Source organism: Ctenopharyngodon idella, chromosome 24 (assembly GCF_019924925.1).
Source record: "Ctenopharyngodon idella isolate HZGC_01 chromosome 24, HZGC01, whole genome shotgun sequence".
NCBI lineage: Eukaryota > Metazoa > Chordata > Actinopteri > Cypriniformes > Xenocyprididae > Ctenopharyngodon > Ctenopharyngodon idella.
In genome coordinates this window covers 16,884,370-16,911,518 of record NC_067243.1, presented here as the reverse complement: position 1 = coordinate 16,911,518, position 27,149 = coordinate 16,884,370, and the positions used below count along the sequence as shown (strand labels likewise).

At 36.4% G+C, this 27,149-nt stretch overlaps 2 protein-coding genes across 4 annotated transcripts; both read right to left on the bottom strand.

Annotated features, from left to right (window-relative positions):
- Positions 1-43: 43 nt before the first annotated feature.
- Positions 44-11,910, bottom strand: ckmt1 (creatine kinase, mitochondrial 1). Of its 2 annotated transcripts, none has more exons than XM_051884808.1 (10): positions 11,690-11,910; positions 9,845-10,003; positions 8,946-9,144; positions 8,763-8,858; positions 6,551-6,772; positions 6,373-6,458; positions 4,472-4,595; positions 4,013-4,147; positions 2,682-2,807; positions 44-459 (listed from the first exon to the last, which is right to left on the bottom strand). In XM_051884808.1, exons 2-10 carry the CDS (start codon positions 9,994-9,996, stop codon positions 346-348), a joined length of 1,254 nt encoding a protein of 417 aa, XP_051740768.1. In that variant the 5' UTR covers positions 9,997-10,003; positions 11,690-11,910; the 3' UTR covers positions 44-345. The 2 variants fall into 2 exon arrangements, with proteins under 2 accessions (XP_051740768.1, XP_051740769.1); XM_051884809.1 differs by lacking the exon at positions 11,690-11,910 and adding an exon at positions 10,083-10,309.
- A 6,074-nt stretch (positions 11,911-17,984) lies between these two features.
- Positions 17,985-26,645, bottom strand: fbxl9 (F-box and leucine rich repeat protein). 2 transcript variants are annotated; one of them, XM_051884775.1, is made up of 10 exons: positions 26,459-26,645; positions 25,931-26,059; positions 25,769-25,835; positions 24,004-24,105; positions 23,597-23,911; positions 21,594-22,265; positions 20,062-20,280; positions 19,772-19,984; positions 18,545-18,762; positions 17,985-18,467 (listed from the first exon to the last, which is right to left on the bottom strand). In XM_051884775.1, the coding sequence occupies exons 3-10, from the start codon at positions 25,793-25,795 to the stop codon at positions 18,299-18,301; spliced, it is 1,935 nt and encodes a 644-aa protein (XP_051740735.1). In that variant the 5' UTR covers positions 25,796-25,835; positions 25,931-26,059; positions 26,459-26,645; the 3' UTR covers positions 17,985-18,298. The 2 variants fall into 2 exon arrangements, with proteins under 2 accessions (XP_051740735.1, XP_051740736.1); XM_051884776.1 differs by lacking the exon at positions 26,459-26,645 and having other exon boundaries at positions 19,772-19,930; positions 25,931-26,153.
- Between the last annotated feature and the right edge of the window lie 504 nt (positions 26,646-27,149).

The following is a 27,149-nucleotide window of genomic DNA, read 5'->3' as shown; positions in this document are numbered from 1 at the left end:
ACTTTCATGTATAACAGCAGTAAAACACAATTAAACACTCCAGTATCCTTCAGCAATTTATATTGTCAATATCTTCAACAAAACATCAGTTTAATTCTCTGACACCTGAGGCAATTTTTGACAATGGCTATAATAGTATTATTGCAACACAATCAAGTTACAATGTGACAAATCAATAGCGCCACATTAACACAATCATGATGTACGATACATTCACTCCTGTTTTATACTGGAGTGTGGTATGTCTGACGAAACACAGAGGCATGCTTATGGATAATTATCACGGAATATTGAAGGAGGAAGGAACACACAAGAGGGAGGAGGCAGTTAAGAAAGACTGCCATTCTATTTAAACTGGCTTATGGGGGCAGGGATTTTGATGTCTTGGCCTTTCTCCAGTCTCTTCTCGCATTCAATGAGATAGTTCACTCCATCTATCACAGTCTGAACCAGTTGGACCTGTGCACATTTTGATAAAGACAAGAGGTCATGGTGAGGTAATTACATTTTCTCAGTTTTTACATTTTCCCAGTGAGTAAATATGTATATATATATATATATATATATATATATATATATATATATACAGTATCTCACGAAAGTGAGTACACCCCTCACATTTCAGCAGCCATCTTCTCAAGCGACAATACTATAGAAATGAAAATTGGATATACTTTAGAGTAGACAATGTGCAGCTTGTATAGCAGTACATATTTACTGTCCTCTGAAAATAACTCAACATACAGCCATTATTGTCTAAATAACTGGCAACAAAAGTGAGTACACCTTAAGTGAACATGTCAAAACTGTGTCTAAAGTGTCAATATTTTGTGTGAGCACCATTGTTATTTAGCACTGCCTTAATCCTCCTGGGCAGGGAATTCACCAGAGCTCACAGGTTGTTGCTGGGATCCTCTTCCACTTCTCCATAATGACATTACGGAGCTGCTGGATGTTAGACACATGGTGCTTGTCCACCTTCCGCTTGAGGATGCCCCACAGGTGCTCAATAGGGTTCAGGTCTGGAGACATACTGGCCACTCGATCACCTTAACCTTCAGCTTCCTCAGCAAGGCAGTTGTCATCTTGGCGGTGTGTTTGGGGTCATTATCATGCCGTTCAGCCCAGTTTCTGAAGGGAGGGCATCATGTTCTGCTTCAGAATGTCACAGTACATGTTGGAATCCATGTTTCCCTCAATGAAGCAGAGTTCCCAGTACCAGCAGCAATCATGCAGCCCTAGACTATGATGCTACCACCACCATGCTTAACTGTAGCCAAGACACAATTTTCTTGGTACTCCACACCAGGGCGTCGCCACACATGCTGGACACCATCTGAGCCAAACAAGTTTATCTTAGTCTCATCAGACCACAGGACTTGGTTCCAGTAATTCATGCTCTTGGACAGTTTGTCTTCAGCAAACTGTTTGCAGGCTTTCTTGTGAGCCAGCTTCAGAAGAGGCTTCCTTCTGGGATGACAGCCATGCAAACCGACTTGTTGCAGTGTGCGGCGTATGGTCTGAGGACTGACAAGCTGACCTTCTGATTCTGCAACCTCTAAAGCAATGCTGGCAGCACTCGTGCATCTGTTTTTTAAAGCCAGCTTCTGCACCTGACGCACAGCACAAGGTCTCAACTTCTTTGATTCAACTTCTTTGGTCTGTTCCGAGTGGAACCCGTCTTGGAAAACCTCTCTCTATGACCCTGGCCACTGTGCTGTAACTCAGTTTCAGGGTGTTACCGATCTTCTTATAGCCTAGGCCATCTTTGTGGAGGCCATCTTTGTGGAGAGCAACAATTCTAATTCTCAAATCCTCAGAGAGTTCTTTGCCATGAGGTGCCATGTTGAACATCCAGTGATCAGTATGAGAGAATTGTACTCAAAACACCAAATTTTAACTGCTCTAATACAAGATCCACACATTTGTATGGTCCTGACAAAGCAGATAAAAACATGAACATGATGAATAGGACATGTGGCTTTGCATGGTTAAGCAACATACAACTGTTATCACTTAGGGTGTTATCACTTTTGTTGCCAGCTATTTTGACAATAATAGCTGTATGTTCAGTTATTTTCAGAGGACAGTAAATCTGTACTGCTATACAAGCAGCACATTGACTACTCTAAAATATATCCAAGTTTCATTTCTATAGTATCGTCCCTTGAGAAGATATACTAAAATGGTTGCTGAAATGTGAGGGGTGTACTCACTTTTGTGAGATACTGTGTGTGTATATATATATATTACAATATTTTTACATTTTACATTTAGATTACTTTAAATCACTTTAAAACATATATATCATTTGAGGATGCACAATATATCTGTAGCATATCATTTTTTTTTTTTTTATCTGTATTGTTGATATTGGATATTTAATTGTTCGTGCTCATTTCCTCTATTTGATTACCTTTGCCGTTATCTTAATCTTTAAAAACACTAATAATTAAATAACATTGTTAAATGTAATCTTTAGAAAATCTCAAAATGAATATCCATTTTTCATACTGTACATTATAATTTTGTGATGACTAAAAAATTATCATTGATTTTAGTTTTTTCAGTTAGTTTGAATTTATTTAGACAAAACAGTATAGAATTATGATATCTTTATCAGAACTTTATTTATTTATTTATTTATTTATTTTGGTGCTCTGAACTTTGATACCACTGACCTCTGATTGGCCCAGCCTGTCCAGATTGGAAATATCAAAAGTGCTTCCAACAGCCGCGGTGTCCACTCCTCCAGTCCCCCTTTTCTGGAGCCGCAGGTTATCCAGGATTTTAGGGAAACGAGGGTCCTTCAATAGAAAAGACATAATAAACATGCATTACACTGGTTTTAATGGATTTTTATACAATGGATCAACTATTAATTTTAATACACAACACACATGGTACAACATAAATGTGGGTCACCCTAACACTAAAAAATGCAGAATTAAAAGGAATAGTTCACCCAAAAATGAAAATTATCCCATGATTTACTCACCCTCAAGCCATCTTAGGTGCATATGACTATCTTCTTTCAGACGAACACAATCAGAGATGTATTTAAAAATATCCTGGCTCTTCCAAGCTTTACAATGGCAGTGAATGGGGGGTGATTTGGAAGCCCAAAAAAATGCATCCATCCATCATAAAAATAATCCATACGGCTCCAGGGGGTTAATAAAGGCCTTCTGATGCGAAACAATGGGTTTTTGTAAGAAAAATCTTTAAACTTTATTAACTATAATATCTAGCTTCCGGCAGACGGCCGTACGCGTCGATTTGCGGCGGAAGAGTGACCTCTGACCCGACGCATGACGTAATGATGAATACAGAAGCGCAAAGGATGGAGCAAAACAAAACACCGGTCACGAATTAGAAGTCTAAAACGAGAAATTTTAAAGAGAAATGTCTGAGGATTTCGATATAAAAGAAGAGGAGCTTGAGTTTGTTGCCCAGTCCTATTTGTTTGAACTGTGAGAGACGTCTAAGCTTACAATACTCCAACATCCTGCGTCATACATCGCGTCTGTTGTTACTCTTGTGGCGCAATTCGACTTGCAGTATGCATATGGTCGTCCGCCGGAAGCTAGTTATTTTAGTTTATAAAGTTTTAAATATGGATATTTTTTTTTACAAAAACTCATCACTTCACTTCAGAAGGCCTTTATAAAATGGATTATTTTTATTATGGTTGGATGCACTTTTTTTGGGCTTCAAAATCTCGCCCCCCGTTCACTACCATTATAAAGCCAGGATATTTTTAAATATATCTCCGATTGTGTTCGTCTGAAAGAGGATAGTCAAATACACCTAGGATGGCTTGAGGCTGAGTAAATCATGGGATAATTTTCATTTTTGGGTGAACTATTCCTTTAAAGTACAAACATAGATAACATACATAAATACACTGAAATGCATTAATAATCCCATGCATAGGCCTAACAAGGTGCAAAATTATAACATGGCATGGGCTAAATAGGAAAGAAAGCTAATATATTTCTAGAGCAAGGACCTTGCTGAGGCGAGGAAGAGTAACATGGACGCCAGCTCGTAGCCCTGTGCCCAGGTTTGACGGACAGGTGAGAATGTAACCAAGATGCTCGTTCCACATGAATTCCCAACCCTTCTCCTGAATTAGTCTCTCAACCTGAGGGACAAAGAGTGAAAACGTCTTGTGAGAATAATACAAGAGTGATCTGTTGAACAAAAACAACTGAAAAGATGGTCAAAAATAAAACTCACAATGTATATTTTACGATTTCCTTTTAGAATAAGCAACAGACTAAGATAGACCCACACACATAATTACACACGTCTGGCAGGATGACTTGTTTACAACTGTATGTCCACAAAGGGCATTGCTCTGAGTTGCAGTAAACACAGCTGCAGCATCTCTGCTGGATAAATAATGGAGGCTTGTGCGGTTTTAACAGTGACTGAGAGCCACATACATACACATACATGACCTCACCTCTAGCAGACCCTTGCAGAAACGCTCAAAGACCCTCTTCATGTTGCCCCCCTTCTCCATGGAGATCACACGAGTGTGGTCTTCCTCGTTGACCCACACCAGGAAGGTTTTCTCATTGTTGTGCCTGGAATTGAAAGGCATCTGTTTATTCTATATCATCTGAAGAAATATTGAGGCCATGTCTTTAGCCTGTACATACAGTATATGCATGTGATTTTTTTGAACATTTTTGGTCTGAATGAAACTTTGAAGAGATCTCCAGCCAACTGATTTGAATATGATAGATTTAAGTATTCAATGAGAAGAGTACTTATAATACCTACAAGAACAATGAAGAAGGTTTAACGATTCTGGTTCCTCAACGATTACATTAAATTGCATTGCATTAATATAGAAATTGCACTGAGTAAAACAACTCTAGCAAAAGGTGTGCTTACTGCTTAAACAGACTTTTAATGACTTTTCATTCTTTTCTAGAGGCGGCAATACTATATATTAACAATAATATTGAAAAAATGTAGAAACATTTAATTTATTATTATTTATAAAACACTACTTACACTACTGATTCAGTAAAAAGGTTCAAGTCATTTGATCGGATTCAGATTACATTGACTGCACTGTATTTTTTTCAGTAAAAAAAGAACCGCCTCATTAGAGTCATTTGTTTGGAAATTTGACAACATGTGCTGAACTGTATGCTTTTGATTCAATAAAAAGAGCCGCCTCATTAGAGTCATTCATTTGAGAATCAGACTACACTGTATGTTTTGATTCGTTAAAAAGAACCAAATCATTAGAGTCATTCGTTTGTGAATCAGACTACACTGTATGTTTTGATTGGTTAAAAAGAACCAAATCATTAGAGTCATTCGTTTGGGAATCAGACTACACTGTTTGTTTTGATTCGTTAAAAAGAACCAAATCATTAGAGTCATTCGTTTGTGAGTTAGACTACACTGGCTGTGCTATATAGATTTCTGATTCAATTAAAAGGACCAACTATTTAGAGTCATTCGTTCGGAAGTCATACTACACTGACTGCACTATATTTTTTGTTGTTGTTGTTCATTTACTACCCTTGTTGCATATTTTAATGTGCCATTATGTCCACATAGGCAAAAGAATGCAGGCATCATTCAGTTCTGTGAATCAAAGTTAACAATTGTTGTTTTGTTATGGAATATTACAGTATTTATTATAAATGATTATTACGCCGTTTTGTTTAAAATTCATGTTCCCTCATAATCTTTAATCAAAATAACTTCCCCTCCCTCTTGCAGTGACATCTCTTCTCTTCTTTGATGATGTGTTTACTAGCGTGAGGGCGGGATCAAACTGTCACTCACATGAGATCGACCAATAGCAAACCACAACCATCCAATCAATTCCCTGTGGACAAAATCAAGTCCCACCATATATTTTTTCTTGTTCAAGAAGTTGTTTCACTCGGATATACGTCACAATAGGGAAGAAAAGATGATCACAACTTCCATTCATGCAGACTTTTAAATAAGAACCTGTTCTCGGTTCCAAAACCTAATTACGCATGAACTTATTTCATTTTCATTTCATTTTAATGGTGTCAGAAGTGCTTTGTTAGCTCAAAAACCATCAGGGTATTAAATCTGAGGTAATTTCCAAATTGAGCCTGGCAACGGTGGCATACTTTCCCTTGCAGGCAGGAGGAAGAAGTGAAAAAAAAGAGGATGAATAATGCAGGAGATGTAAGTGAGCCATGGCTCTACTCTGTGATCAATATCAAACCGCAGCATAAGGCTGTAGAGGTTGCTTAAGGCTATTTCTGGGTGTAATGCAGTCCTGTCAGAAGGCATTGTTCAACATCAAACTCCTCAACTCCTCCAGCAACCATTTAGATCTTCTCGCAATGTTACACTCACCAAATGCCTCTTGCGTCGGGCCAGTCGCGAGCCATTCCTGCACATGTCAGCAGGGGCGACACAGGCTTATCAAACAGGAAGTGATCCTATACGGCAAAACAAAAGGTCAGCGTGAATATTTTTTGTTTTGAGCCGGTAGCATCGAATGACATATCATCACATTTGTGAATATACCCACATCAATAAGCTGCTGCTGCTCTTGTTCGGTCATTAGAGTGAGGCTGTAGTATTTTCCTGCCAGATCTCCTTTTAGGCCCGCCAAGGCATCAATCACAACCCTCTCCACCTCTCTACGCTCAGCACGGGTGCAGGCCGGCGGCAGACTCAGGCCTCGGATACTCCTACCTGTCCTGACTCGGGACGACAGCACGTACTTCTCATCAAAGTTGCCTCCCCGTATCTGATGGGCAGAAAGTAGGACAAACATAATAGAAGTAACTTGAAACTTTAAGGCTTGTGTTTGTGACCTGCTTTGCCATTTAAAAACATGTAAATGAATGCCAAACAATCGTGGTATTATATAACTCTGTGTTTCTTCAACTGTGCACTTTTTTTTGTGTTGGAAATGGTGGTGGTATAAATGACATTTTTAAGTCACAAATCTTTCGCAAAAAGATCTATAACATGCATTTGGAAAATAAATTGGGTGAATTTTCAATTTTTCATGCTGTCTTTAAACATTTTAGAATAAAATTTGCGACTTCTTTGTCTTGCCAAGACTAATTTCATAGCTAGCATTTTATGCATACAATATAAAAATATAAACATAGGCCTATTGGTCACCTTATTTTAGTGCCCTTGTTACAATGTAATTAGACAAATAAGTAATATTAATTAACATGTACTTAGTGTTTGGTTTCAGTGTTAGTTGCTTGTAATTACATATAATTTACTGTTATAAATAAAGTAAACAAACTGAAGTAAATAAAGTACTGTAATAAATAAAGCTAAATCGTGTGCACAATTTATAAATCGAGGGAACGAAACAGTAAATCGTCCACACGATTTAGCAAATCGATGGAACAAATTAATACATTGTCTGCACGAATTAGTAAATTGCAAGATTTAGCAAATCGAGGAAACGAAATAGTAAATCGTCCGCACGATTTCGCAAATCGAGGAAATTAAATAGTTTATCGTCTGCACAATTTAGCAAATCGAGTGAACGAAATAGTTTATCGTCTGCACGATTTAGCAAATCGAGGGAATAAAATAGTAAATCGTGAGCACGGTTTAGCAAATCGAGGGAACGAAGTAGTACATCGTCCGCACTATTTAGCAAATCGATGAAACAAAATAGTAAATCGTCCGCACGATTTCGCAAATCGAGGAAATTAAATAGTTTATCGTCTGCACGATTTAGCAAATTGAGTGAACGAAAAAGTAAATCGTCTGCACGATTTAGCAAATCGATGGAACGAATTAGTAAATTGTCTGCACGAATTAGTAAATCATCCGCAAGATTTAGCAAATCGAGGAAACGAAATAGTAAATCGTCCGCACAATTTGGCAAATCGAGGAAATAATATAGTTTATCGTCTGCATGATTTAGCAAATCGAGGGAACGAAATAGTAAATCGTGAGCATGATTTCGCAAATCCAGGAAATTAAATAGTTTATCGTCTGCATGATTTAGCAAATCGAGGGAACGAAATAGTAAATCGTGAGCATGATTTAGCAAATCGAGGGAACAAAGTAGTAAATCGTTCGCACGATTTAGCAAATGTGGGAAAACAAATAGTAAATCGTGTGCACGATTTCGCAAATCAAGGAAATTAAATAGTTTATTGTCTGCACGGTTTAGCAAATGGAGGGAAAGAAATAGTAAATCGTGAGCACGATTTAGCAAATCGAGGGAACCAAATAGTAAATCGTGCGCACGATTTAGCAAATCGATGGAACAAAATAGTAAATCGTCCGCACGGTTTAGCAAATCGATGGAACAAATTAGTAAATCGTCCACACGGTTTAGCAAATCGAGGGAACGAAATAGTAAATCGTTCGCACGATTTAGCAAATCGAGGGAACGAAGTAGTAAATCGTCCGGATGATTTACTTTTTTTCTTGCATGTCATGTGCGGGACTATATATATATATATATATATATATATATATATATATACCATTTGTTTATTTAAAGATTGAAAATCTATACATAAAAATATTCTAAAAAATATATTTAAAAAAGCATTTGAAAAATATCAAAAATAACTTATAAAGGCATGATGAAACATTGTCAATACTTTTAATGCACTCTAATATGAACTTAATGTAACAAAAAGACCTCTTTAAAAACAACAACAACAACCCTTGGGACATAAAAGTGCCAATAGTTCAAGAATCACCATACCACTGGTAATGTTGTATATAACTAAAATATTTCCACATACCTTACTCGAATCCAGATCAGTGGGATGTTTCATGTTGCAGGGGTCATAACCATTGTGCCTTTCTTTGATGACTGGGTTAAAGAGGTCAGCAAAGACCTGCACATACATATTAGATGTACTTCAGTCCTCCAAAAATGCTAATCTCTAAATATGCCAAATGTGTGATATGTAATATCCTCTCACCTCATATGACTCCTCATCCCCTGCCACCATTCCTACTGTCTTTATAAAGGGATGGCCTGGGTTGTCCACGCCAGTTTGGATAGCTTCGTCCAAAGTGTAACCATTCGGAGTGGCTTTATCACACAGCTTTGCGTATACGGCAGGAGTCAAGTGACTGGCCATACAGTTATTGTGCTTCCGTAAATCTGGATATTCAGCACTGTTGGGGAAAAGACAAGCTTTAGCCTTCATTTGGAAATCAAGGACAATGGCTGTGTCTCAAAACCTAGTGAGCTGCCTGCCTACCAAAACGGCGTTTTGTGCGTCAAAAGCGCGTTCCGAACGCGTTAATACCTGACGAGCTGCTAACAGACGATTTGGCGTTCTAGAACGCGTCAAAATCTAGAGCTGCCAATCTCAAAAGGTTTTCAGGCACAGCCAGTGTTTAACCTCTACATGTGCATTTATAGTGACACAATGGTAATTACGAGGACATTAATGTATGCGTACAAATTAACTACAACTAAATAAACAAAATCTTTATTTGCATTCATAAACATCTTAAACATGAAAGGTGTGAAAATCAAAAAGGTTCATTCGGGATCATACTTTAAAAGACACCTAAATGCAGTATTTAGATCTACAATATCACATTAAAAATGTGTAATAATATAAAATAATAAGCTATAATAGGCTATAATATAATATAATATAATATAATATAATATAATATTATATTATAATTATTTATCGCCACGCGACCGTGTAACTGGATCATTCCTGGCATACTAATGAAATTTTTGACACCCACTTATGCATTTGTTCAATACAATACACGGTTTGTGTGCCATTGCATCACAATATTTCATTGTTTTCTGTAAGATATTGTCGTTATGAGAGACGGGTATGGCTGTAATTACCTAGGAGGATAGATTCTCCGGACGTTCGCTCCTGCTTTGACATGCTGCTCCCTATTCAGGAAGAATCCGACGGTTAGAGATCCCGCGCCGACCAACGACAAGATGCCCACCTTCCTTTTACTGGACAAAACCCGTGCGAAGCTGCTTGCCATTTTAACCCTACAAAAGCAGACGAGATATCTCCAGATGAATGCGGTATTGAAGAATGGACAGACAGAAGGATAGACACTGGGATTACTGGAGAATGCAGGGGAATGCTGCGGATATCTGCCCTTCTTCCAACACAACAGCCGTTCAGTCACCCTCCCCTTCAAGGCAGCAGCAGCACAAGATGAGATGATTCAGAATCTCACCGGGACCAGTGCAGCTTCTCCCACCCTTGACAGTAAACCAGTCAACAACCTTGAATATCTCTACACCTAGGCTATTCCCAAAGTCGTGAAATTTTATTCATGTCTTAATGAGTTATTAAGGAACCAATAAATGTGTTGTTAACAATGAAGCAACTGACAGTCACAGACATTTGAACCATGTACGTGACTTTGAAGCCCATTGGTGCAGCTTTACCTGTAACGTGTAAGAACACACGCCCGTCTGCAGTATGCGCATGCGCGCTAGGGATTGAGAGGATGATGAGCGGCCCCGTTTCATAAATTATATGGTTGTTCAGATATATAGGTTGAAATCATTTCTGTGGTTGCGATACTGGAGTAGCTTAAGTTGAGGAAAATTGCACTCAGGAGCCTTACAAGTGCACCTTTGACTGGTTTTTAAGTTAAACTAAGAAAGTAAAAAAAGCTAAAATAAAATGGATGGTTCCAGTTCTGTTATGGCAGAGACTATATTTTCTAGCAGTCCTTAATATTTTCTAGATGACCTTAATATTATATTTAAATATAATATTGTTATATTTAACAAAACCAAGGGCTGTGCTGCATTGTGAATATAACACATTTTAGCTGTGACTATATTAGTGTATAATTTATTTATTTTTTTTCATTCAAGTTTCCCACAAATCTAATGAATTTAAACCATTTAACCCTACAAGTAACATTTGTCAATCAAATTACTTTTGAGTTTGAAGCATCTAAAACGTTTTTTTTTTTTTTTACTATAAATAAAAGTTCAGATCATTTTGATTGCATTGTGAACATTGTGAACAAGTCTTCTGTTAAGTCACATGACCAGATACTGTATAATATGACGTTTGTCTGAGAACTCCATAAAAGGAAACATGTACCCTAAATATATCATACAACAACCATAGATGGTACATATAATATTTGAAGGGTTTATTATTAATATATAGTATTAAGATTTCTTTGTCATGATCACATGTCTGTGGTCGCATTTATGACCAGTTGGAGAACTCTTACTCCAAGCAGTAAAATACATGTTTAGCTGGAAATCATTTGGGAATAAATGGGAAACCTACATTCATCATAAGCCTGAATTAGGCCTAACCCTTGAGACAGATTCATAGCATTCACTGGTCTTAGTCGGGAAAAAAATCCCTGGTTAAAACCATTCCACTCGGATACTTGCAGAAATCATGTGAAATAAACAACAGAATTACCGTAGGCAAAACTAACTAAAGCCTGTATAATAATCCCTAGCAAGCTGGTCATTATTGTGAGATTAAATCAGTGTTTAAATGATGCAAGCCAGAAATGCCATTGAGTGAATTGCAGACTTTGGATAATACAAGGATATTTCTTAGGCAATGCAGTGCAAACGTGGAATGTTTGAACAAGCATGTAATTCATCAAAAGTCAAAGTAAAATGTAATGATTCAGTAACAGTCTGCATGAACGTGCATATTTGAAATGAAATTCTAAAGCTTACCAGATATTTTTTTTAATCCGCTGAAGTTGGTCTTATCTTCTGAAGTACAGTAGGAACCAGTTTCAAGGGCAAAGCTTTTACTTTCTTCAATACAGCAGAGCAAAAATAGGTGTGGCCTTCTTTATTACAGTGCCACTGAGTGGTTAAGACTTCCTTCTGTTTGACCTGGCACCATAACACACAAGTAGCACTGTGCCATTCATTCATTGGCTGGCTAATGCTACCTAATGTTTCCTGGGAACAAAATCACGACTGGATTCCTTATCTTTGTCCAGTGTCATCAGAGCTGGGCAGGAGATAATGAATCCACGAACGGTTCAAAGGTCATTGTGAGGAGCGGATAAATGACACGTCCCTTTACAGCCTGTAGAACACCATTACCTTAAAGGGTCATGAAAAATAAAATTAAAACACTTTTTTTGAGATGTACAACAGATATGTACAGGTTGCGCATCAATGAAAACAGCAATAAGCACTCAAAATCAACTAAATAATGTTACAAAGGAAATCTACATATGCAAAAGAGTAACAAAATAACATTCGGCTTAAGGCCATTGATGTCTTTATTATCTGTGTTGTTTAAAATCTGATAAACTGAACTGCTGAAAGCCCCTTTAGTCTTAATGGAAAATTTAAAGCGTAAATGGAGACTATTCACAAATACCAGTTAAAGTGAGAATTTAAAGGGATAGTCCACCCAAAAATTAAAAATATCCCATGATTTACTCACCCTCAAGCCATCCTAAGTGTAAATCTACTTTCAGACAAACAAAATTGGAGATATATTAAAAAATATCCTGGCTCTTCCAAGCTTTATAATGGTAGTGAATGGGGGGCGAGATTTTGAAGCCCCCAAAAATGCATCCATCCATAATAAATATAATCCATACGGCTCCAGGGGGTTAATAAAGGCCTTCTGAAGCAAAGCAATGGGTTTTTGTGAGAAAAATATCCATATTTGAAACCTTATAAACTAAAATAACTAGCTTAATGCTAATAATAATGATAAAGCTTATAATAAATAATAAAGCTATAAATGAAACTTAAAGGATTAGTTCATTTTCAAATGAAAATTACCCAAAGATTTACTCACCCTCAAGCCATCCTATGTGTATATGTCTTTCTTTTTTTTGATGAAAACAATTGTAGAAATGTTAATAAATATCCTGAGGCATCCAAGCTTTATAATGGCAGTATGCAAACGACTATGATAGTATTACCAAACGACTATGAGCTGAAGAAAGTGTCTCCATCCACATCCATCCATCATAAACATATTCCACATGGCTCCAGAGGGTTAATAAAGGCCTTCTGAAGCCAAGCAATGCGTTTGTGTAAAAAAATGATCCATATTTAACAAGTTATGAAGTAAAATATCTAGCTTCCGCCAGACCACCTTCCGTATTCAATTTACCAGGGATGCAAAAGCATCAGGGGTGAAAAAGGTGAGAAAGATGTGAGACCTGACTTAAAAGATGCTGATTCTATCCTGTGTGTGGATGGAGTTTAACCAGCATCAGTTTAAATGTAAATTTTTTGCCTTTCTGCATTTATTATATTATGAAATATGTTGACAGGAAGCAAAATTGGAGAATTGGAGATGATCCTCTGTGTGGATGGAGTTTAACCAGAATCAGTTTAAATGTTCATTTTTTGCCTTTCATGACTTTTTTTTTGAAAAAATAGTGATTCTTTTTTTTTTTTTTGAAAATGTAGCGAGTCTTTTTGAGGAAATGTAGTGATTCTTTTTTTGGAAAGTAGCGATTCTTTTGTGGGAAGTAGCGATTCTTTTTGAAAATGTAGCGATTCTTTTTGGGAAAAGTAGCGATTCTTTTTGAAAATGTAGCGATTCTTTCTGAAAATGTAGCGATTCTTTTTGAAAAATGTAGCAATTCTTTTTGAGGATCCGGAAAATTCCACGAACCTATGAGATTTCAATGACAGTCAAGTTTGAAACGATTCAAACTGCTGGTTTTGTTTTGTGACAAGATTTCAATGACGGCCGTTTTTTTGTTGTTATTGTTTTTTGTTTTTTTTGTTCTTTCACAAGATTTTAATGACAGTTGGTTTTGTTCAATTACGAGATATTAATGTCAGTCGGTTATGTTCGATTATGTGATGTCGGTCAGTTTTTTTAGTGCCCCCGCCTCCCATGCTGGTGATCCACGTTTGAGTCAGCTCAGAACGGGGCCTTTAGGACCCGGTGGGGTTATGTTAGTGCCATGGCCTGGATGGGAGTGAGGTTTAAGGGGGTGAGTGTAATGAAGACCAGATAGTAGAGAGCTGTATGGGTAAACCTCTCTCCCTGACCTCAAGAGGCGCACTAGCAAAGTATGTTTGAGACTGTGGTCTTTAAGCCCAAAGTATAGTTCGTGTGACGGGAAATTCATTATCAGAAGAGTACGCGCACTGCCAAATTTTTGTAACCGCGCGTACTTGTATGCACAGGTCGCACATGCACAATTATTTTTTTGCAGTAATTCGTTTATCCACAAGGTGGCAACCGTGCCCTGGGGGCGTCGATTCACAAGGTAGTCAAAGAAAAACTGCATAAACAGAACAGACCAGAACACATGCATGCAAGCTACAGCGACGATCGAGGCCTAAGTTTGTGCGAAGAGGTTAGAAAGTACCCTCATTTGTACAACTCTAGCATGAAAGAATACAAAGATGTTTACATGGGTTGTAACTTGTGGTGAGAGATTGCTCAAAACCGCATGTGTCGAACACCTGTGTATGCATATGAGTCAAATCAAGTATACTTTCCAAGGCTGTGCGTTCGACTGTAAAAAAAAAAGTATGCCCAGGGCTTTAATCTCCTTGTTAATGTGCCCGCTTCCTATGCCGGCAACCTGGGTTCAAGTCCCACTCAGAGGGGGTGCGAATAGAACCCAGAGGGTTTATACTTACAACAGAATAAATGTTAATCTCTAAACATATTTTTGTAAAGTGTGTTGTGAAAATGAAATGTGAATATATATCTCCATGAAATTTTGTTCAGATACCAAATATTTTGACAATCAAATACACATGCACACTTCTGGTGATGCATGGATTAGTGTTTTATTATTATTATTATTATTTATCTATTTATCTATTTTTATTTTATTTTATTATTTTTTGTAAAATGTATTTTCATGCATGTTTGGTGGGAGTTTTTGTTGCATTTACGCTGTTCTGACCAGCAGAGGTCACCAGTTTGTGGTGTTTCAAATGCTTCAAAACAGTGAATCATTTTGCAAAGCAATTGGTTCAATTGTTTCAAAACTTTACAAAAACTTTGTTTCTCCCATCACAAGTGTAATGTATTAAAACAAACTTTTTTTCCAACATGTGGAAGTGCTACCAACAATTCACCCTTTGATGGGAGTTGGATTGACAGGCGATCTGACCAGTCATAATGCTCAATGTGCTGGTTTGTCTGACAAATTAATCAAACTGTAGAGTTAGTTGGTGGACTTGTGACCAGCTAGTGAGAACTGTGCAGGTAAACTTGCCCTAGAAACTGTGGTCTTTGGTGTTCTTATTAGTGGGCCCGCCTCCCATGCCAGCGACCTGAGTTCGAGTCCCGCTTGGAGAGGTTCTGACTGCACAGGTTACAGACATACATTTAAAACATGGTGTGTATTGAAATCTTTCTGTGGTTGGAAATATTTTGTAACAATATATAATCTTTCAAAAGAGAAACATTTTGTAACAATATACACTACAGTTCCAAAGTTTTGGGTGTCTTTTTTTTTCTTTTCTTTTTTTGAAAGCAAAATTACTTTATTCAGTTACTGATTACAAGTAATTGAAAAGGCTTATATTGTTAGAAAAGATTTCTATTTTGAATAAATTCTGTTCTTTTTAACCTTTTATTCACCAGTGAATCCTGAAAAAAGTATCTCAGGTTCCAAAAAATATTAAGCAGCACAACTGTTTCCAACACTGATAATACATCAGTATATTAGAAGGATTTTTGAAGGATCATGTGACACTGAAGACTGGAGTAATGGCTGATTGAAATTCAGCTTTGCATCACAGAAAAAAATATTTTTTTGAGTATATTAAAATAGAAAACCATTATTTTAAATTGTAATATTATTTCACAATATTACTGTTTTTCTGTATTTTTTATCAAATAAATGCAGGCTTAATGAGCATATGAGACTTCTTTCAAAAACATTAAAAATAGTAATGAAAAAAATAAATAAAAATAAAGTTCTTCCATGTACGTTGTAGGAACTAACTAAAGTACTATATCATTTGTGATGTGAAACTAACTACCTGCATGGTATGTAATGTAATGTAGGGATTATTTTTGCCCCAGGGTTACACCCCTTATTTTCTGGGGTTTATTTTAACCCTTTATTCAGTACAGTTTATGGCGACTGTATTGGGGCATTGGGCGGTATGTGACATGCTGTATGGACTATTTTACACCAGGGTGACACTTTATACAGTACAGCTTATTGTGACTGTACTGGGGCATTAGGACCCACTAACCTCTCTAAAACCTCTTTCCACAGCTACCCAGTTTACTAGGAGGTCTCCCATCCAGATATAGACTAGGCTCAACCCTGCTTATTTTGTGGGTGTGCAGGTGAAAGCTTCAGGTTGACCGCTACTGGGCTTCTTAAGCGTCTTTCCAACCATAGACCCTCTTATGAAGAAATATATATCTCAACAATGGTGACATGCTTCATGCCACAATGCATTCTATAACAGACTATTATTAAAGGGGACATATCATGAAAATCTAACTTTTCCCTTGTTTAAGTGCTATAATCAGGTCTCGGGTGCATCTACCAAGACACAAAACGTGAAAAAGGATAACCCAGTAATTTTGTTTTGGTAAGCCATGTGGAAAATTGAGCCGTTCTGATTTCGATCCCCTTGTGACGTAGGAAGGGGATCTTATTATAATATTACCACCCCCTGAATCTGTATGTTTCCACCCATGGCGGGCTTTCTTGTGCATCATCTTTAGAAGAGGCTTCCTTCTGGGACGACAGCCATGCAGACCAATTTGATGCAGTGTGCGGCATATGGTCTGAGCACTGACAGGCTGACCCCCCACCCCTTCAACCTCTGCAGCAATGCTGGCAGCACTCATACGTCTATTTCCCAAACACAACCTCTGGATTTGAGGCTGAGCATGTGCACTCAACTTCTTTGGTCGACCATGGCGAAGCCTGTTCTGTGTAGAAACGGTCCTGTTAAACCGCTGTATGGTCTTGGCCACCGTGCTGCAGCTCAGTTTCAGGGTCTTGGCTATCTTCTTATAGCCTACGCCACCTTTATGTAGAGCAACAATTCTTTTTTCAGATCCTCAGAGAGTTCTTTGCCATAAGGTGCCATGTTGAACTTCCAGTATGAGAGAGTGAGAGCGATAACACCAAATTTAACACACCTGCTCCCCATTCACACCTGAGACCTTGTAACACTAACGAGTCACATGACTCCGGGGAGAGAAAATGGCTAATTGGGCCCAATTTGGACATTTTTACTTAGGGGTGTACTCACTTTTGTGGCCAGCGGTTTAGACATTAATGGCTGTGTGTTGAGTTATTTTGAGGGGACAGCAAATTTACACTGTTATACAAGCTGTACACTCACTACTTTACATTGTAGCAAAGTGTCATTTCTTCAGTGTTGTCACAGGAAAAAATATAATAAAATATTTACAAAAATGTGAGGGGTGTACTTACTTCTGTGAGATACTGTATATAATGGAAAAAAAGACCATGGCCATTTTACACATATATTGCATAAAGCAAAATGGTATATCAAATCATTCTGTTACATCTTTCATAACATAGTTGAGAATCATCATTATACAGTATAAAAAAATCCTGAAACCTAAAAATTGATTGGGGATTAAAAATAAATAAATAAATAAAAAACTGCATCCTGGTGTCCACTACAGAGGACATAGCATAACATTTTTGAATAAAATATCATTTTTCAAAAATGTTATTTTTCCATTTTTTTCTGATGCTTTAAACAATGTAATGACATAAAAATACTAAATTCACAAAACCTTCTTTTTCTGGTAGTCAGGAGGATATATATGTATATTATTTTTTAATACTTTTAGTTAGTTTAGTCTGTAAATGTGTTCAGGTTACATAGCAACAAAGTATATTATAAAACGAATGACCTTTGAGCTTATTTCGAGCATACATACAGCCTAATAGTTCCCCCTTATCTGACGCTGACGAAATACAGAAGTTGTAACATATGGACTTATAAAACAGCATATACAAATCACAGTGGGACAGAACAATTTATGAAAAAGACAAAAAAAACATTAATTCTTATAAAAATTTATTTACATATACTGCCTGGAATACAGCCTGGAAGTAGAGTTTTATATCTACTAATCAATAGCAGATCATGTTTATACTGGAATAATTTGAAAATTTACTACTGGAATACTAATTTGAAATGTATGAACACAAAAGCTGAAACCCTAACATTCAAAAGCAGTGATTCACCACATTAATAATACAGTTATGGTCTCTGCAAAAAATAAAGCATTTAGGAATTGATTACTCTTTTATACCTGAGTTAAAGGTGCTTTAAATATATTTTCATATGATTCACTTCCACTGTATTCCAGATTCATAGTACCATAGTGAAGTCTGCGCCATTGGCAAAGCGACACTGGACTTTCTCAAGGAAGGGTAGCCGGGACTGGAGGAGCTCCACCTGGTGCACTGTTATGTCCTTGCACATGGACACATCGAGGGTCCTGAGTCTGTCGCAGTGCAGCGCAATTATGGAAAGAGTTCTGCAGGAACACATGGGATTGTGTTAAGCAGAGCTCAAATGTTTAGTATGAAAACAGTATTGAATGACGTCACTCACTCATTAGTAACACCGTCGCAGCAGGCCAGGAACAGATGCTGCAGTCTGTGGAGGAGCGGAAGGGCCCGCGCCATACCTTGGTCACTGATCTGGGGACAGAGGTTGAGCGCCAGGCTTGTGAGGTTGCGGCAGTGAAGGGCGACGGACACCAAGCTTTCATCGCTGATCTCAGGCAGCATAGAAAGCGAGAGGCGCTGCAGGTCTGGGAAACGAAGTACCTGAGGTGGCCAGGAACATTTGGGTTATTATTTAGTACTGATTGACCAGTGCCGGGTATTTGATTATATGCAGCCTGGGTTATGTAATCAGATTACAAACATTCAATAGTTGTAATTACATTATTTTGCATTTTAAAATACTTAAAATTAGACTACAGTTAGTTTTATAACTACTTAATATTCACGAAATGACAGTGAATGAGCCAGAATTCATTGATTCCCCCTAATTCTTCATTTATATCTTTTAAATTTTCCTTTTTAAAAAAAACATACAGTTCTAAAACCTCATTCAGGAAACCCTGACATTAAATACATTAAATATTTGTTGATAATAGTGTTGTCAAAAGTACCGACTTTAGTAAAATTTCCCCTAGCGTTTTGAGCGCTGTTGAGTGGATTCTTAAACACCTCTGATTGGCCATTGTGTTCACGCGCTCAACAGATATGTCTGTGATTGGCTACAATGATCCGTCTATCAACGGATATATTAGGGATCCGCTAATAGACGCCTGCTTTCAAACGTTCCTGTGTGTATCTGTGTAAGTGCCTGGTGAAGAGCATCAAAGAGGTCTTTGCATTTGTCATTAATAACGTATTTCTGAAGTGTTGATCATTGTAGCCAATCAAAGACATATCTGTTGAGCGCATGAACACAATGGCCAATCAGAAGTGTTTAAGAATCCGCTCAACAGCGCTCAAAAGTCGGTACCTTTGACAACACTAGTTGATAACAAAAAAAAGAAATTCTATCAATATGGTACAAGATTATCCTATTCAAATCAATGTTATAAACAAGTTAAGTCAAAAGTAATCTAAAAGTAGTCTAATTATATTATCTAAAATGTGTAATGTAATAGATTACGTTACTATCTATAATTTTCATAATGTAATTTGTATTCAGTAACGGACAACAATTTGTATGTCATCTACCCAGCACTGGGTACACACTTTTTTACAAACCATTATTGCGCACAAAAACATGCATGCACTGTTTCTATTATAGACTGACCTGTGTGATACTGGTGTCGGTTAACTTCGAGCAGGCCGACAGGTCCAGTTCCTGAAGACCTCTGAGGGCCAGCAGTGATGCTCCTTCCTGATCTCTAAACGCCCCCAGGTCCTCATCGGTTACGAGACGTGGCTTCTCCTGGAAAGGCAGGCTGGGAGGCTGAAAAAAGCCCATGTTCCCAAACGTCCTAGTAAAGCTTGGGCCTTTATCCTCCTTCACATTTGGGGCATTTATGAGCAAACTGTACATCAAAAAAATATATTAGTCCTAAAAAAACAAGGCAATCCTACCTCTTTGTCTCTTGGTTCACAATTTTTGGTGGGCTCCACCATCCCCAGCAGCCCCCAATCGGAGATCTCTTTGCACCAGCCGAGCCGCAGTACCACCAGTGCAGGGAGGTAGGTTGCGATGGCGCGAACACTAATGTCAGTTAGATAGACGCAGGAGGTGAGGTCCAGCTTTCTCAGGTTACTGCCGAGCAGCTGCGTCAGGGAGAACATGGCTGTGTCCTGTTTGAGAACAGAGGGTGTGAGAAAAAAGGGGGACAATACAAAAATAATTTTTGATGGATCATTTGAGGACAATATTGAAATTCAATTATGTGAAACAAAAAATTGTATATTCAAATTAACCTAAATATGCCAAGAATTATTTTTACATTTTTATACTGTTTGGTTAATTACAAATTATAATAATTATATTGTAATCATAATATTAGAATTTATATACAATATTATTATATTATAAATTATAAACATTTTTAGTATGTAAACAAAACATAAAACACTAACAACTAAAATCAATTATTGTAAATATGAATTTAAGCATCACAACATTATTATTTACAGTATGAAAAATATATATTAATTTTTTAAAGATATTTTTATTAATATAAAATATAAACAAAAAAATCATATTCATATCACCCTAAATTATGGCAAATACAAGCTAAAAATTATAATTTTGTTAATTATGGTAAATATTATTAACTTATAATATAAAATATTATAATTATAACATTAAAATGAATGTAAATTCTAAATAAAAATACATATTTTGTTTAAAAAATAAATGAAAAATTTAAATTAATTAATTTTAAAATTAATTTAAAAAAACTAAAAGTTAATTAAAAACTAAAATTAATTGTCAATTTAGGCATCACAACATTATATAAAGATATTCATTTTGAAATATTTTTATCAATACAAAATATCAAAACAAAAACAGGATGATATATTCATATTACCCTAAATTTTAGCCAATATAATAATCTTATCATTATTTCCTTATACTATTTTGTTAATATATATAACAGGAAAATATAAATAAAATAAATATTTTTGTTAGTACATAAATAAAAAACTAAAATTAACTGTATTAATTGTGAATTTAGGTATCACAATATTATAATTTACAGTATGAAAATTGATATTCATTTTGAGACTTGTTAAAGATCGCATTTAACAGTTATTAAATTATTAGTGTTTTTAAACTGAGCATTAGATAATGACAGAGGTAAATTAATTGTAAAGTAGGGGATATGAGCAGGCACAATTAAACATCTAATATCAACTGATAAAATAATTTACAGTAAGCCTGTAATATTGGCTGATAACTGATATGGAACTAATTTTCTTTTATGTATACGTGCCTCACTGATTAAGGCGAAGAGCCGAAACGTTTGTTATCTTATCTCCTGTGTACCATGATTAAAGTGCTTCAGAGTGCAGACCTTTTTTGTAATCTTAATTTGATATATAGGTCTCAGCACCTAATTAGCTGGGAGAGCGCGGTGAACTCTTTGATTGTATATGTGCCTCACCCTTATGTATGAGCAGTTTCTAAGGCTAAGAGCCTGCAGCTGCGCCCTGGGCTGTGGAGAGGACAATCCCTTCACCAGGTCTGCACCACTGACGTGCAGACACTCCGACAGATCCAGAGTCCTCAAGCAAGGCAGCGCCATCAGCTCAGTAAGGCCTTTATCCGTTATCTTCCAGTCCTGTGACAGCGACAACGACTGCAGCTCCTTCAGATCAGTTGCCACAGCAAGCACTGTCCTACTGGTTAACTCAGTGCACGCCCTGACGTCCAGCGTCTTCAGACCGCTCTGGTGCTTGCAGAGGATTTCCATGGAGTAGTCGGTCAGCTCTTTACAGCCGCGTAGACTCAGATCCTCCAGACGGAGGCCGGGCACTTGAGCTATGGAGCGAAGGGACTCGGGGGTGATGCTGGTGCGACTCAAGTCCAGGCTGCGGAGCGTGGAGGCCTGCTTCTGCAAGAGACTCAGAAGGTTACGGAGGGAAACTAGAGCGGAGGAGCCAGACCCGACCGGGCTACCTCGGTATGGGTCAAACTCGAAAGCAATGTGGCATCCGGCCAGGGCCAGTCTGCGTAACCTGGGCGTGCAACTCGTCAGCCGGTTGAAAGAGAGATCTGAGAGGTAGCGGAGATCAGACAAGTCTAGTTCCTCCAGGTTCCCCAAAGCGTTCTGGACCTATTATAGCACAAATATTAGATTATACTTAATACAGCATCATTTGAACAGCAAAAGCATTATTTGATTTAAAAAATCATTTTTACATTTTTTATACTATTTTATTAATGATAATAAATATAGTTAAATTATAATATAAAATATTATAATTTATATATAATAAAATTATATTATAAATGATACAATATACTATATTCTAAATAAAATATACATATTTTGTTAATAAATATATACAAAAAAATAAAACACTAAAATATAAAATCAATTGTTTTAATAGTCAGTTGCACAAAGATTAGATGATACTCGGTGATACATCATTTTGACAGATAAAGCAATAATTATTTTAAAATGTTTATACTATTTTGTAAAATATAAAAATATAATATTATAATTTATATATATGATACTAATAATAAAATTATACAAAATTAAAATATTTATGGGTCAATGACGTGACGGGTCATTTTTTTGTCCAAAGGGCTTAATAATAAAAAAAACAAAGATATGACATCCAAAGTATGTAAGGTAGTACAACTAGATCTCTTTTATTGAATCCAAAAGGTTTTAATTATATTTTGCTACATATAAAGGTATTTTAAAGATTTTGAAGTGTCAAAAGGTCATTCGGTTTAACCGTCCAAAGGCCAATACAGCCATTTCATTTGTGATTAAATTATCTTAAAATGTAATAAATGTGTATATTTTTTATTCTGGCATGATTTTATAACATCATATATCAACATAGTGCAAAATGCTTTGTTATGAGAAAGAATGTCTGGAAAAATGAATTTTATTGATGTCATTTGTAGTAACCAATATAAAGTCATGCGGTCAGTATCATGTGACATCATTCAGACACCTGCACAAGACCACATGGTCATGAAGCAAAGTAACTAACTCTCTCTTAACCTATTTGAAATATTCATGTTTTCCCTTGCTCATACGCATGTCCCGAAACATCAGGTCATTCGGCACAAACGCTATAAAACATGGAAAATGTTGTAATATTTTTAAAAAATTGTACTAATTATAACATTTTTGATTGTTCTTTTGCTAACTAGCTAGATATCAGCCTGTTAGCATTGTTTGAAAATATCGTCATTCAGTATAATAAAAAGTGTCATTCGGTAAAACCGAAATTTTGGTTAAACTGAATAACTTTTTTGGTGACAAATTTTGTCCATCTTGTAAAAAAATGACAAAAGCAGTGTTAATTGATTGTAAAAACCACATAATCTTTACAGCATATATGTAAATATATATATATATATATATGCAGTATATAATTTGAAAAATAAATATTAATTTTGATGTTTCTCTAAAGATATAACCTGTTGACGGTGCTCCTGTCTTGACAAAAAAGCTCCAGACATAAAGAGGCTGTCCAGCCCATGAAGGTCCAGCTTGCGGAGGCCGGTCAGATGTGGTAGGAGGCCCAGCAGGGAAGACTCTATGATGCTGCTGCCGGGTAGAGCCAAACTGTCCAAACGAGAGCCGAGGTGAAGCCCCACTTCCAAAAGTATTTGTCTTGACAGGCTGGATCCATCAAGATGACTGATGACTAGGCCACAGCGAGGGCGCCTTTCAAGTGCACGGATAAAGTCCAGTGAAGATGTGGAAACAGGGAACTTGAAGGTGACATTTTTCTGGATTAAAGCACACCAATATGGCAATTTAAACAACTGTGGAAGTGGACTGAAGCAAAAAATGAACAATGTTCAATGAATATAAGAAAAACCTGAAACCGGTGGTCTTGGCTTGCTTCGTACCAACTCTTACAGACCATTGACGCTTCCTTTCGATCCGTTACATGAAGGTAACTCAATATGTAGGAGATAATCTGAAGCAGAAAGGAGAAAAGTCACAGTTTACACTCTCTGAAAATTGGAGCATGTATATATATATATACAGGCAAATTGGGCCACTTTTTGGTTAATCGCTTGGGACACTAACAAAAAACCTATGTATGACATTTAACTGTGTTCTTATGATTAATAACGACTGTTTTTTATATTTTTGTGTTGAATTGATGTAATAAAATGTAATTGTTCAGGCCCTACAGGTTTTGAAACATTAGCTGTCCCACATTTTTTGAGATGAGCAGTGTTCAGGTAAAATGGGCCGGCTGATCAGCAAAAATGAGCCAGTCAAACTGCAAAGTGAAACAGAGATATTTCTGATAAACACATTTAATTATTTTTAATTTTATATTGTAACAGTGTAACATTGCATTTAAATTACATTAAAACATAAATTTAGGCCTTTGCAGCGTGGCTCGTGGGATATTGCAAGCTCTCTCAAGGAAGAAAGCGTAGCTACATTTGCTTTTAGGCCTCTCTCTCATACTCTCCTCTACCCACTGACTGTATTTTTTGTATTATTTTTTGTATTTTTTTCACATACACACACATTTAGAAGGTAAAATGTGAAAAAGGTGTCACAAATGTAATTATACAATATATTAATAATATATATATATATAAAAAAAAAAAAATTAATAAGAGGAACCACCAGAATTTCTGCTTAAACTCAACTCAGAAGGTGGCTCATTTTAACTGAAATTAATGGCCCATTTTATCTAACACATTCAGGTAAATTGGGCCAGTAACTAAAAATGCTTTATTACAAAAATCTGGATTATTTACCAAAATACCAGCTTTTTATCTCACAGAGGCCATCAACACATGGGTTATGATTCATTATTTCTAAATGTCCGTTTGTTTTTTATTTATTTATTAACCTTATTATTGAGAAGTAAGATTTGATATGTCAGGCCATTCACCTTGCTTTTTTCTGGGGCGGTCTCAAAATGAGGCATTGCCCCGCCCCCCTTAGCAACCTCAAAGCAGTAAATCATTTACTAAATATCAAGTACTGTTATAGCAACAGATTGAAATTCTTTGCAGTCATTGGCTGTTAAGAGATAAGACATTCAAACCTTATATATATATATATATATATATATATATCACAAAAAATGAGTTGTAAAATACATATAATACAAATGAAAAAATGTCAGGCAAACAATATTTTTGACATTGAAAAAATGTTTGATATTGAAAAAGTTATGTATTAATATTTTTTATAAATATTTATATTAATATATGCGTGTTTATTAATGAATATTATAATTATATAGTATATTTATAATAATTTAAAATATTTAATATATTATATAAACGTGCCCCATATACAGAAAAAAATAACCTATACTGATAATATCTATCTATCTATCTATATAGAGAAAATGGCTTTCAAAAAAGAAGCTATAGGCTACTGAGAAATATTAAGCGTCGTATTCTCATACTTAGATCTATTCTGTGCTATGGTACAGTGTCAAAACAGTGTAAAACTATGGTACATTTTAGTAAGGCCATGCTGTCGAATAAACCACAAGGTAATGAAAGTACATGTTGCGAGCTTATTATAGCCTACTTGTTATTTCAGCTCTAAACATCTAGCCTATATGTTATAGTGTGTGATGTATGAATGGACGGACTCACCTCAGTAGGTAGGTGTGGACTCTCCATGACTATGCGCTCACCTCGGTTATCTGGTCTTATTGATTATCTTTAAAATAAATTTAATATAAATATTAAATCGTTGACACAGATCAACGTTACTTATCTTTAAATTGGCAGATCGCAGACTGTCAGGTTGCTCACCATTTATGAGCACGGGAAGTTGGGAACATCTGATAACACCCTCTCGTTGTTCCTCCTCACACAGTATTAAACAATGCACCAAACCCCAACATTATCCACACCACGTTCCGCCACATCCCCTCAGAACCCCTCAGAAATGTGAGCAGGAAAACATTTTTTAAAAGAAAATAATAAAGAACCGACACAGGAACAACACTGGACATCACGTGAAAGAAGTACGCAAAGTTACCTGGGAAATGTAGTTTAATGAAAGACAGATCCTGACTAGATTTGTGTCGAGAGATGGCGCAGTAATTCATTTGAACGGGATGTGAGCACATAAATATGAGCCATGTACAGCTAAATATATACGAATTACTTATATAATATGCTTTTTGCATCATTGCGCAGTATTTTTGTATCAATGCACAGGTGTCTTCATCTCGGCCTGGTGCTGGTGCCACTTACTCTGTCACTCCAGGGCCGTAGCCCCCAGGAATGATCTTTTACCCTATTAGCAACGAACCTGTGTCACTCCTCCGTACTCACCTCGTGTAGTCCGAGCTACAAATCCTCTCCTCGTGGGTCAAAATGATCCGAAGCAGGAAAATTACACTTCTTTATTGTTGTTGTTGTTCATAAACCTTAAATCAAATTCATTATAATAAAATATTATGTAATAATAATGGGTCCCCTTTGAAACCTCATAGATCATGCAATGAGTGCCTCTGCTGACCTATTTTGGAAAAGAAAAAAAAATTAAATTGCATTTCACGACTTTTGCCACTAGGTGGCCTTAAAGCTCTAAAATGTACTGAAGTGTCAGATTTTGCAATAAGGCGGACAGCAGGAAAGCCAGAAGAATATGTATTTGGATATGCTGACTTTTATTCTGAATTAAAAAAAATTGTTAGTTACAAAAATGCTGTTATAATTTCATCATTCATTTTATATGTGTGTGTGTGTGTGTGTGTGTGTGTGTGTGTGTGTGTGTATGTATACGCATTCTGCATTAGTGATGTTCTATATTTTCATGCCTTCATTTGTGGCTGTCTGTGCTCTGGATTGTGCCAGACTTATTATTATTATTATTATTATTATTATTATTTGGCAAATTTAAAAAAATCCCCATTTTACCCCCAGTCAAATTGACCCGCAAGGTGAGGATTATGTACTTTTGTTTTTTTTTATAACAACAAAAACCCTTCTACGGTACAGAGCCCCGCACATGACATGCAAG

Coding starts and splice junctions, on each gene's coding strand:
- fbxl9 (XM_051884775.1), bottom strand. CDS start 25,795: ATGGAGAGTCCACACCTACCTACTGAG. Junction 23,912..24,003: donor GCCAAGACCACCGGTTTCAG/GTTTTTCTTATA, acceptor GCTTTAATCCAG/AAAAATGTCACCTTCAAGTT. Junction 19,985..20,061: donor GTGAACCAAGAGACAAAGAG/GTAGGATTGCCT, acceptor CCAAATGTGAAG/GAGGATAAAGGCCCAAGCTT.
- ckmt1 (XM_051884808.1), bottom strand. CDS start 9,996: ATGGCAAGCAGCTTCGCACGGGTTTTGTCCAGTAAAAGGAAGGTGGGC. Junction 4,596..6,372: donor CCCGACGCAAGAGGCATTTG/GTGAGTGTAACA, acceptor TTTCAATTCCAG/GCACAACAATGAGAAAACCT. Junction 4,148..4,471: donor TCTGCAAGGGTCTGCTAGAG/GTGAGGTCATGT, acceptor TTTGTCCCTCAG/GTTGAGAGACTAATTCAGGA.